The sequence below is a fragment of the Elephantulus edwardii genome, unplaced genomic scaffold (assembly GCF_000299155.1).
Source record: "Elephantulus edwardii isolate Elephantulus edwardi_28Jun2011 unplaced genomic scaffold, EleEdw1.0 scaffold00097, whole genome shotgun sequence".
NCBI lineage: Eukaryota > Metazoa > Chordata > Mammalia > Macroscelidea > Macroscelididae > Elephantulus > Elephantulus edwardii.
In genome coordinates this window covers 2821193-2833092 of record NW_006399847.1, presented here as the reverse complement: position 1 = coordinate 2833092, position 11900 = coordinate 2821193, and the positions used below count along the sequence as shown (strand labels likewise).

Below are 11900 nucleotides of genomic sequence, written 5' to 3'. Positions count from 1 at the left end.
TTAGCTGAAATATGTCAATTGGTATACCATCTATTCCTGGGGCCTTATTTTTTGCCATATCCTTCAAAGCAGCCTGAACTTCTTTCATCACCATAGGCTCTTGCTTATATACAAACAAAATAGGCAAGTTCCCTTTCTTCCCAGTCCTTGCTCCTACCTTCCCAGAGGTGATCCCCAATAGAGCATCACAGCACCTTTGAATGTCCCAGGAATAATTCTGACTACAGATGAATCTTACATGCTCACTTTAGACCCTGTTTCCTTCACCTCCAAATGTTGGAGCATAATGTCCCTCTTGTCATTCATTTTGTACTGTGAAACAGCCTAAAAGAAATTTAAACTTAATCCTTCATATTATGAAGTTGCTCTTTCATGCTTTAAGAATGATTTAAATTATTTGAGATTGCACTCCTAAGACTTCTTATTCCTTTTTTTTTTGTGGCTAGACTGATAATTTTAATAACATCCTTTAACACCAAGAAATGAATGGCAGTGGGGCCTCTGGGCTCAGCAGCTGTGTGGGAGGAGGGGCCCCGACACCCCTTAAGGCAGGTCACTGCAAGAAGGCACTCGTGTGGGGGACTTCAGGCCCCTCCACTATTTCTTCATATAAATCAAAAGACGCCCAAGGGTGAGGGAAGCAGGGAGAGGAGAGGGGGACAGAAGGAGGCAAACTGGGGGCCTGATGCTAAGAGCTGGGAGAAAGTCACAGCCAGGTCGGAGACCTGCTCTCACTCCTGGCCCAACACACAAATCGGAAGCCAGAGACTTCTTATTCCTTTTAATACTCTCTGAAGCGTACAGAGCTCTGGTGGCTTATTCTGTCTCGATTGTCACTGCTAACCCAAAGGTGGGGTGTCCCTGGCAGTTCAAACAAGTCAGCAATCTTCTCCCATGTACTGACAGCCTAAAAGCCCATTGGATGGTTAGCTACCAGTCAGTTCCCACTCAACAGCATGAGTTTGAGTTTCTAAGTGTAGAGAGACATTCTTTATGCCCTGGGTAAGAAAAGATTGGTTTAACTTTAGATGATAACGTTTATCTCTGGCAAGTTGAGTACAATCTTTTAGAATAATACAAACTACATAAATTGTTAATATACTTTGAAAGAAGTTTGGAGAAAAAGGTCCCATTTCTCCATTTAGAATGAGTTTACTTATGTTATTGTTGTTGTGTGCAACTCATAGCAATCTTATATATATTAGCTATGAACCCTACTCTATCCTGCATCAATCTCATTATCTCCAATAGACCTAGTTCCAATTCTCAATCACTGAGTCAATCCATCTCCTCTGGGATCTTCCTCTCCTGTGCTGTCCCTCCACTCTTCTTCCAAGCATGATGCCCTCCTCCAGGGACTGTTCCCTCCGGGCCACGTGCCCAAAGTATGTGAGACAGAGCTTAAAAATCCTTGCATCCAGAGAGCAGCTTGGTTGTACCCTCTCTAGGATAGACCTGTTTGTTTTCCTGGGAGTCCATGGTATGTTCTCCAGCACCACAACTCAAAGACATCGATTCTTCTATCATTCCTAGTTATTGTCTAGCTTTTGGATGCATAGCAAGTAATCACAAAGACCATGACCTGGATCAGGAGCACCTCAGTCTCCAAACTGATACCATTGCTCTGCAGTACACTAATAAGGGCCCTGACAGCAAACTTCCCCAATGCAATTTGTCTTTTTATTTCCTGACTGCTGATGCCAAGAGTGTTGATTGTGGAACCAAGCAAGCTGAAGTTACTAACAATCTCCATCTCTTGCCCATCTATCATGAGGCTGCCATTTGGTTCAGTGATGAGAATCTTTGTTTTCTTGATGTTGAGTTTCAATCTATATTGAAAACAATAGCCCTTGACCTCTGTAGCAAACATGTCCTCTTCAGTGTCAGCAAGCAAGGTTTTGTCCTCTGCATAAAACAGGTTATTGATGAGTCTTCCTCCAATCCAGATGCCACATTCCTCTTCATAAAGTCCAGCCTCCTGAATGATATGTTGTGCATATAGATTGAAAAGGTATGGAGATAGGATGCATTCCTGACACACACCTTTCCTGATTCTAACAGATGCAGTATTTCCCTGCTCTGTTCTGGTTATTGCTTCCTGGTCCAAGTACAGGTTTGGAATGAGCACAATTCAGTGTTCTGGGATCCGCATTCTTCTTAAGGTTAGCCATAATTTTTTGTGATCCACAGTCAAATACTTTTGCATAGTCATGAAACACAGATAGATATTCCTCTCTGTAACTCTGCTTTCTGCTAAGATCCATCTAACAGTAACAATGATGTCCCTAAGGAGATTTGTGGACATAGTCAATACATTCAAATTTTGTATTTAATTCCTTTGAAATTCTCATCCATTTGCATTATTTGTGTGAATTTATCTTGAGTCTAAAGGTACTGAGCCAAAGAGTTGATTTTATTGAGTTTCAAAAGGAAGAAATATTACAGTCATGTTTTCCACCTAGCATGCATTAAAACTAGAAATCAACAAAGTCAAGTCAGACCCTCCAGTGGGCTCGCTAAGGTTTTATTGAACCTCTAGACAGGTGTCACCTTTGGGTAAGCCCCACAACTCTCTACCTGCTAAACCACCAGTGCTCCTTAAAATTAACAATGTTCGACTCAAGTCATTGCCACCGAGTTAGAACTGACTCATAGACAACCTCCAGCTGATTTTCAGAGCCTGTAAATGACTGGGAAGGGAGTGCCCACCTTTGTGGATTCAAACCACCTGACTTTGCATAGTTGGTAAGGAAACCTATTAGACCACAGCAGATTTTTTTTAAGTTGTTGTTTACTGTCTAGTCAAAACCGACCCACAGCTGACCTTCTGGTGGGTTTTCAGAGGCTGTTAATAGCACAGGAGGAGATTGCCCATCCTTCTCCTGCAGAGAATCTACATGAGTCAAAACACTTGCCTTCGAGATTGGGTGCAGCTTCTTGCCAGTAGGCTACCAGGGCTCCCTTTTTTAAAAAAAGTCTCCTAAAAAAACAAATAGCAACAATAGAAAAGTTCAACAAGGCAACAAGCAACAAATGCTAGTGAGATTGTGGAGAAATTAGAACTCTTATTCACTGCTATTGGCAGTCTAAAATGATACAATGGAAGGAAATCTGGCACTTTCTTGAAAAGTTGGAAATAGAAATACCATATGGTACAGCAATTTCACTACTGGGAATATATTCTAAAGAAATCAGAGCCACAACTCAAACAGATTTATGCACGCATCCATATTTATTGCTGCCTTTTTTTTCACAGTGGCAAAGATATGGGAGCAGCCCAAGTAAATGCCCATCAACAAATGAATGGATAGAAAAGCTATAGTACATTCACACAATGGAATATTATGTAGCATTGAAAAGCAATGAACTCATAAAATATTACACACCATGGGTGAGCCTCGAGGACACTGTGAGGAGTGAAATATCTTAGTCATAGAAGACAAACACTGCATAACATCACTGTTATATAATAGGACAGACATGGGGAGATGGAGAAAGAATGGGAAGACTGGATAGATAGTAAACACTGCATTAGAATAGATAAGGGGAAGAACTGTATGAAAGGAATATATGATTAGGCATTATATGTACAACAATGTGGAACAAGGAGTGCATTGCAAGGAGGACTGGGGGAGGACAAAAGGGGGAAGAAAATGTGCAACACTGAAAAAAAAATATATATAAAGAATCTTCTAAAAGACATCTAGTAAAGAGAAAACTAGAAACTATTAAAAAATAAATGACGTCAATCAACACTGAGTTGTGGCCACCACTGAGACCTCAGAACTGGTAGAAGTCTTGAATTACTTAATAATTGTTGTTGTTATTGTGTGCCATCAGTTGGAACCAACCCGTAGCTGACCCCTCTAGTGGGTCAAAAGGGAAGAGATTTTTTTCATTATTTTCCTGAGGAGCATCTGGTGGGTTCAAACTGAGTGTCTTTGGGGTTGCATCATAGATTCTCATCATTAGGCCAACGGAGCTTAATTAAGCAAGAAGTATTAACATTTAAACATTGAATTTGTAGAACTAGGAAAAGAAAAACAATTTAAAAGGAAGGAATTGCTAATTGTAAAAGAAATTTGAGCTTTAAAAAGCAATACAGAATAACAGCAACAACTAAGGTAGGTGCAACCTTCACAAGGAACATGAAAATTTTTCTGATGCTCATGTTGCTCAGTCTGCCAAAGGAGTATTGATGTAGCCAAGGCAGAAAGGGCTGAGCTAGAGCTTTATTTAGAGACATGATAAAATGTCTGCAAGATAGTGTTACTGAATAAAAGAATTTGTGGGAAGTTATATTCTGTAGTGAAAACTATGAGAACCAAAACTTGATGGGACTGGGTGCAAACTATACTCTTACCGTTTTTATGTTGCTCATTTTAATGGGAAATACTTGAGTTTTCCTTCCCTGACAGAGTCAATATTACGTAGATTGTAGCTTTTGCAGGTCTTACTATGATCTCATTTGTGCAAGTTAAGTATTATTGTGTATGTGTATGAGCACGTAGTTATTATTTGCCATCCACAGGATTCCAATTCATAGTGACACCAAGTGTGCAGAGGAGAGCTACACTCCATGGAGTTTTCCCTCTGGAAAGCAAATTGCCAGACATTAGATTCAGGGAGTTTCTGGGTAGGTTTGAACCAACTCTTTAAAAAATTTTTTAAATTTTATATTGGTTTACTTACAAAGTCTGTATGCACTCTTTTTCATACAGCATCTTTCCATTCATTCCCTTAAACCACCTCTCCCTCCACCCATCAAATTGTGCGAGCCTTTGACTACTCCCCAAGCCATCCTCACCCCTGTGCTTTCCCTACCTTAGATCCTCATACACATTTTACTAGTTACCTATTTCTACAATAATAGTCCTATATATTATATTTGTCCTTATGGGACTGTGTTAATTCACTTAGCATAATGCTCTCCAGTCCCTACAAGATTGATAATTTATAAAATCATTGCTCCTGCGTGCTATGTAATATTCTATCATGTGAATGTATTATAATTTCTTAATCCATTTGATTGTGGTTGGATGTTTGGCCTGTTGCCATGTTCTTGCAAGAACCATCAACTTTTTTTAAGTAGACCAGAACATAGCCATTTACCCAGCCAAGGAATATATAATGTACGAAGCAAAAGTCTCCAAGAGTCAGCCAGTCCTTTGGTGCCTATTCACCCCGGTCACCCATATATGAATAAGAAGTTCTGGTGTATTGGGCTGCCAACCAAAGGTAGAAGGTTCAAATCCACCAGCCACTCCGTGGGAGAGAGATAAGGTATCCTCCCCCGTCCCCATGAGTTAGAATCTTCTTAGAGCAGGAGGGGGAGTTTTCTAATTTGTTTGTTTTTAATATATGTATGAATCTTTGGTTATATATAAAAAAAGGAAGAGAAGGGCAAATAAGCCCCAAAAAACTGATTCTTGAGGGATTTTTATTTTATACCTGATGTATTTCTGTATTTTAACTTTACGTAACTAATTTAGAATTGCTTTTATACTTATAAAAATGTTATGTATATAGAAAATGAAGGATTACACCTAAATTCTTTAATTATTCCTATGATTGACTTCAAAATTTAATTGGGTTTAATCTGTTACCAAAAAAACCAAGGAAAAAACTCATTTTTGTCACATTTGTTTCAGCTCATAGCTGCCCTCCATCATGTTTCAAGTCTGTAAATCTTAAGGGGAAAAGACTTGTTTAGCAGTGCAATTCACTATACCACCAGAGCCCCATTAATCTGGTATGTTGTTGTTTTTGTTAGGTGCCTTATGATCAAATATGATTTATAGTGCCCCTACGATCAGGCCACCTGGTACAGAAGTTGTCAATTGGATATGAATGCATTCTCTATGTGAGATTCTACAAAGAGCTGACAGATACAGAAGTTATCAATGGGATATGAATGCATACTCTACAAGAGAGTCTATAAATATATGGCTGTTGGTTTTGTGCACTGTTGAGTCAGAACTGACTCATAACTGACCCTCCAGGGGATTTTCAGAGGCAGTAAATCTCCTGAAAGGAGACTGCCCATCTTTCTCCCTTGCTAAAAATGAATAGTCTCCTATATGCACTTTTGAGATTGCCAACAACTTTAGTCTGTTTGGCTTCACGGTCAATGCTCTTGGCACAAGTAGCCAGGAAATCAAAACAGCGTATTGTGATGATAAAGTCTGCTGTTAGGGACCTCTCCAAAGTACTGAAGAGCTGTGGTGTCACTCTGGAGACTAAGGTGTGCCTGATACAGGCCATGGTCTTTGCATTCACTTGTTGCATCAGAGTTGGACAATGACTAGGAAAGATAGAAGAATTGATGCCTTTGAGCTTTGGTGCTGGAGAAGAGTATGGAATGTACTGCTAAGAGAACAAACAGATTCATCCTGGAGAGGGTTAAACCAGGCTCCTCCTTGGAGGCAAGGATTCTGGGGCTTCATCAGACATACTTTGGACATGTAGTAAGGAGGGACAGGTCCTTGGAGAGGGACATCATGCTTGGGAGGGTAGAGGGACAGCACAGGAGAGGAAGACCCTCTATGAGGTGGATCGGTTCAGTGACTGGGGTAATTAGGATGGGTGTGTCAGAGGCAGTGCGATTAGCACAGGATAGAGAAGGATTTAGGGCTGTTGTACATAGGGTCACTATGAGTCGCAAGCAACTTGACAGCACATAACAACAAAAACCTGTCCACTTTCTATAAAGAGTGATTTTCATTTCTCAAATCATATTTTGTAATCTGCAAATTCCAAACTTCAGATAATACATTTTCACATCGATTTCCCTTCTCACATAGTGATACTTTTCAGGCAGTGCTTTTGAGGTAAGGATGTGCCCAAAAATCAGCAGAGGATAAGGCATTTGGTGAGTGATGGAATTGCATTTCACCAACACTAGCACAGTTGGGAGAGCATGCTCATAAGGTCATGTTGGGTCTCATCAAATAGGAAAATCTTGAACATAAACCTAGAAATCGCAAACCATTCTAGGAATGTAACAGAAGATTAATTTCTTTTTCTGAGATGATGAGCTTGTGACATTTCCAATTATTTGATTGTCTCTCCAGGTCGACGACGCTGAAGAACCTGACAAAACAGATGAGCACAAAGTGCCCAGTAAGTTCCAGTCCGTAGGAGTGCAAGTAGAAGAGGAGAAGTGGTGAGTCTTCCCGCTTGGTCCTCCCTCATCTCCATTTTTGGCAAATATGAGACAAGTATTACTCCCAATGGTAAACCTACAAGTGTCCATGGTGTTTTCCACTCAATAACTTTATGGCGTGTTTGGAGCATAAGTTAGACTCAATATCATCTAATTACCTTCTATACTTAGTGCTGGAGCAAAGGTTTTGCAAGCAACACAGGAGGTGCTTTGCACACACAAACACGGGGTACACTCTTGAACTGTCAAATCCATCTTCAAAACCCCTCCTCATTTTAGACTGTTAAGACTTAACCCTTTTTATTATTTTTTAAAAATTTCTAGTACTTAACAGTGCCTGGCATTTAGTGCATACTCAGTGAATGGTGAGTGAGCGGATGAATGTGAAGAAGGAAAGGAGAGACAACCCCAGCCCTCTTCTTTCTTTCGGTGTCCTGAATCACCACCTCTGTCGCTCTTTGAAAGAAGCTTACTCAGTTTCATTCTTTTCATTGAGATTTTAATGAAAGTTTATCGAGAACTTGGATTTCCATTTATTCACTGTAGCACATTTTCCTTCCTGCCCTCCCCCAGTTCACTTTTCTCTTTGAAAAAAATCTCTTTCATTGCTGTACAGTCTGCCCCCTCTTTAGACCACTTTACTATGCAGCTTTTATTCTGGACTATTGTCATGCAAATAATATCTCATCATATATTCCTTTAAAGCAATTCTTTCCCTCATCTGTTTCAATGCCATGTATATTATTTATTCCTCTTTTCTTAGTTTCCCCCAATCCTTATGTCAGTCCTGTTTTTAACAGTGGTATTATGCAGTATTTGTCCTTTTGTGACTGAGATATTTCACTCAGCATATTGTCCTCCAGAGTCACCCATTTTGTGAAATATTTTGAGTTCCTTGTTTTCCAGTGCTACATAGTATTCCATTGTGTGACTATACCACAGTTTCTCTATCCATTCATTTGTTGATGGACATTTGGGTTGTTTCCATCTATTTGCGGTTGTGAACAACGCAGCAATAAATGTGGGTGTGCAGCTTATTCAATTTTTTATAATTAATTTGATTTAGTGTGTTATTGAGAGTAAGTTTACAAATCATACTAGCTTTTCATTCAAACATATATACTTTTAGTAACATTCACTGAAATTAATTAATAAAATTAAGAAATTAAAATGCCTGATCAACACCTTACTACCTTTCTCTTTACTCAACTTAGAAAATGTTATCTATTGATTAGTTTTAAGTCCTCCCTCCCTTTCCATCCTTGGTAACCATTTAAGAATGATTCTGTAGTAATGATTTTATAGTAATTGTTGTTGTGTACCGAAGAGTCAGAACCAACTCTTCAGAGGCAGTTAATCACACGGGAGGAGAGTGCCCATCCTTCTCCCACAGAACAGCTGAAGACCTGGAACCAACCACCTTGAGGATTGCAGTGCAGCTTCTTGCCACTAGGCCACCAGAGCTCTCCTATAGTTCCTTGTTGTTGTTAGGTGCCATCGAGTAGGCTGTGACTCACAGCGACCATTTGTACTATAGCCCTAAACCCTGCTCTAGCCTGTGCCAATCTCACTGTCTCTGACATAACTACCCAAATTACCCCAGTCACTGAATTAATCCACCTCATAGAGGGTCTTCCTTGCCTGCACTGCCCCTCCACCCTCACAGCATGATGTCCTTCTCCAAGGACCAGTCCCTCCTTGCAACATGTCCAAAGTATGTTAGATGAAGCTTCAGAATCCTTGCCTCAAGGATCAACCTGGTTTAACTCTCTCTAGGAAGAACTTGTTCATTTTCGTGGCAGTCCATGGTGTATTCAATACTCTTCTCCAGCACCACAGCTCAAAGGCAGCAATTCTTCTATTCACCCTAGTTATTGTCCAGCTCTCTGACACATAGCAAGTGATTGCAAAGATTATGGACTGTGCCAGGCACACCTTAGTCTCCAGAGTGACATCATTGCACTTCAGTACTTTGGAGTGGTCTCTAACAGCAAACTTTCTCATCGCAATACATCTTTTGATTTCCTGGCTATTGGTGCCAAGAGTGTTGACTGTGGCACGAAGCAAACTAAAGCTGTTAACAATCTCAATCTCTTCACCATCCATTATGATACTGCCAATTGTCCCAATGGTGAGAATCTTTCTTTCTTGATTTTGAGACTCAAATAATATTGATGGCTGCATTCATTGCCCTGCAGCAAGCACTTCAGGTCCTCCTCAGTTTCAGCAAGCATGGTTGTGTCATCTGCATAACACAGATTTTCGATGAATGTTCCTCCAATCCTGATGCCACATTTTCCCTCATAGAGCCCAGCCTCCCAGATAATCTGTTCTGCATATAAATTGAAAAGGTATCAAAATTGGGAAGGGTGTGCACCAGGGATGTGTCCTGTCTCTCCTATAGTAAAGTTCTTATAATTTTGTAATTGACTCATACCACTCAAATAATTCCTCTAGACTCATCCATGTTATGCAATGTTTTGTTTATCCAAGATGCTTTCTCTTGACTCTTCATATATATGAGCTTCTATATATACATATTCAAAATGCAAACTCACTGTCACTGAGTCAGAACCAACTCACAGCTGATTCTCCAGCAGGTTTTCACAGGCTATAAATGGTAAAATTGTTCAGGAGATTTCTCATGTTCCTCCTGCAGAGCCACTGATGGATTCAAACCAGCCACCATTAGCCTAGCAACACAACTCCTACTGATTGATTAAACCACTACACTTTCATGTATATAGATAGATACACATATATGTTTAAATGATATTTAAAATTTCTTATGCTGAGTAATGTACTGTATGGCTATAATCAATGACAACTCCTATGCTATTTAAAAGTTAACATGCAATGAATTTTTTAGGATTTTGAGCTGGTCAGTTGCTCATAAAGGTAAAAAAAGGAGACAATTTTTGGTATTTAGCTTTGCAAAACATATTCAACACTTTATCATTAAACATTGCAAAATAAATTAGCATTTTATAGTTTATATTAATGATTATTTAAACCAAAAGAAGTCTATTGTCAAACAAGCTCAGCCTAGATTATTTATATCTGCTGTTTCTATCTATAGTACTTTATTAAACTTTGCTGGTTGTCATTAATTTAGACAGAATCTTAAAAAGCAAAATTGGGTAGATGAGATTAGCTGCTGCCAGCTGGAGGATTTTTCCGTTTTTAAATGACTCAGTGAAAATGAAGAGGTGGTTGATATGTTCACACTGAATGGCTCATAGCAATCTCTCCCTTCCTTCCCCAAATAGACACACTGCTAAGAGGCAACAAACCAACAATAAGTGAGAGAAAGAACCAAGACAGCCAAGAAGGCAAGAGATAGTACAAAGAAAGAAAGATGGAGAGGCTTGATGAGAGCTGGGGAGTCTCATTAGCACCTTTGACAGATCACATTGTAGGAACCAAAGCAGACAAAGCAAATTCCACTTCACTGATTTGTTTATTAAGATATGGGCTTGCAAACTTGGGATACTCTTAGGTGTTCCAAATCAGAACAAAAGGAATAAATTAATCATTTATTATTAAAAAAGAAATGCCAAGATAACCAGACAAGCTGCAAGAAAAGAGACTCAGAATGGAGCATTCTAACCTTCCTAGAACATTTGCCGTTAAGTATACTGAACTATGATGGACTAGTGGTAAGGAGCTGCTTTGCCAACCCAGAGGCATGTAGTTCAAATCTACCTGCTGCTCTAAAGGAGAAACATGGGAAATCTCTTCCAATACAATTTACTGCCTCTGAACACCTGCAAGAGGGTCAGCTAAGAGTCTATTATGACTCAATGGTACCCAGTAACAAAAGCATATTGATGATAATAGTGCCATGTCAGTTCTCCATGAATGTCTCATTGTGCGGTCCTTGCACAGAGATGTGCTGTTTAAACGTAATCATGTTAAGGAGCATTGTTGGTGGCAAAATGGCTAAAGCCCTCAGTTGCTAACCACAGTGTCAGTGGTTCCTCCACAGAAGAAAGACGTGGAATCTGCTTTTTAAAGTTTTGCCTTAGAAACTTTAAAAGTCTATGGAACAGTTCTGTTCTGTCCTCCTGGGTTGCTATCAGAATCGAGTCCACAACAATCAGGCTCAAGCCTGACGGTGAATGAATCCATGGGTCTGAAATAAGGCTGCTTCTCTCAGGCCAGTGAGGCTTTGTCACCTTCATCAAACATCAGCTATCCTTCCCCAGTTCCTGTTTTATAAGCCAATTAGGGGCACTTTCCCACAGGATCAACTAGCATGCTTTTTGCTGGTACGCAGATGTGACCTTAAGCACAGCGGCAAATCTGACCACCCTCCTATACTTTGAGACCATTCACCTCCGGATATCGCTGAATAGCGCCATCGGACAGCCTTGTGCCCACGCTCTCTCATCCTGTTGACCACTGTGGAGGAACTCACCACTCATAGAGGATATCCTTCCTGGGGGAGCCAGGCAATTTGACCACTGCATTCCTTGATGTTTTCTTCATGTTTCTTGAATCTGTGAGTTTATTATTTCTGTCAGATTTGGAACCTTTTGGTCATTGTGTTGTTGTTGCTGTTTACCATCAAGTCAGAACCGACTCATCACTCACCGTCTGATGGGTTTTCAGAGGCAGTTAATCACACAGGAGACTGTCTGTTTTCTCCCACAGAGTAGCTGGTGGATTTGATCTGTATGCCTTTGGAATTGCTGCACAGTTTCTTACTACTGGAAGATCTTTTCACTTCCCC

At 40.0% G+C, this 11900-nt stretch overlaps 1 protein-coding gene across 8 annotated transcripts in view; it reads left to right on the top strand.

The window, feature by feature from the left end:
* DLGAP1 (discs, large (Drosophila) homolog-associated protein 1) overlaps positions 1 to 11900 on the top strand; it is a 542994-nt gene that overhangs the window by 488721 nt on the left and 42373 nt on the right. For all 8 annotated transcript variants that reach the window (XM_006891397.1, XM_006891398.1, XM_006891401.1 and 5 more), the window contains one exon: positions 7074 to 7165. In XM_006891397.1, coding sequence (XP_006891459.1) covers positions 7074 to 7165 — 92 coding nt within the window. The remainder of the gene's footprint in view (positions 1 to 7073; positions 7166 to 11900) is intronic.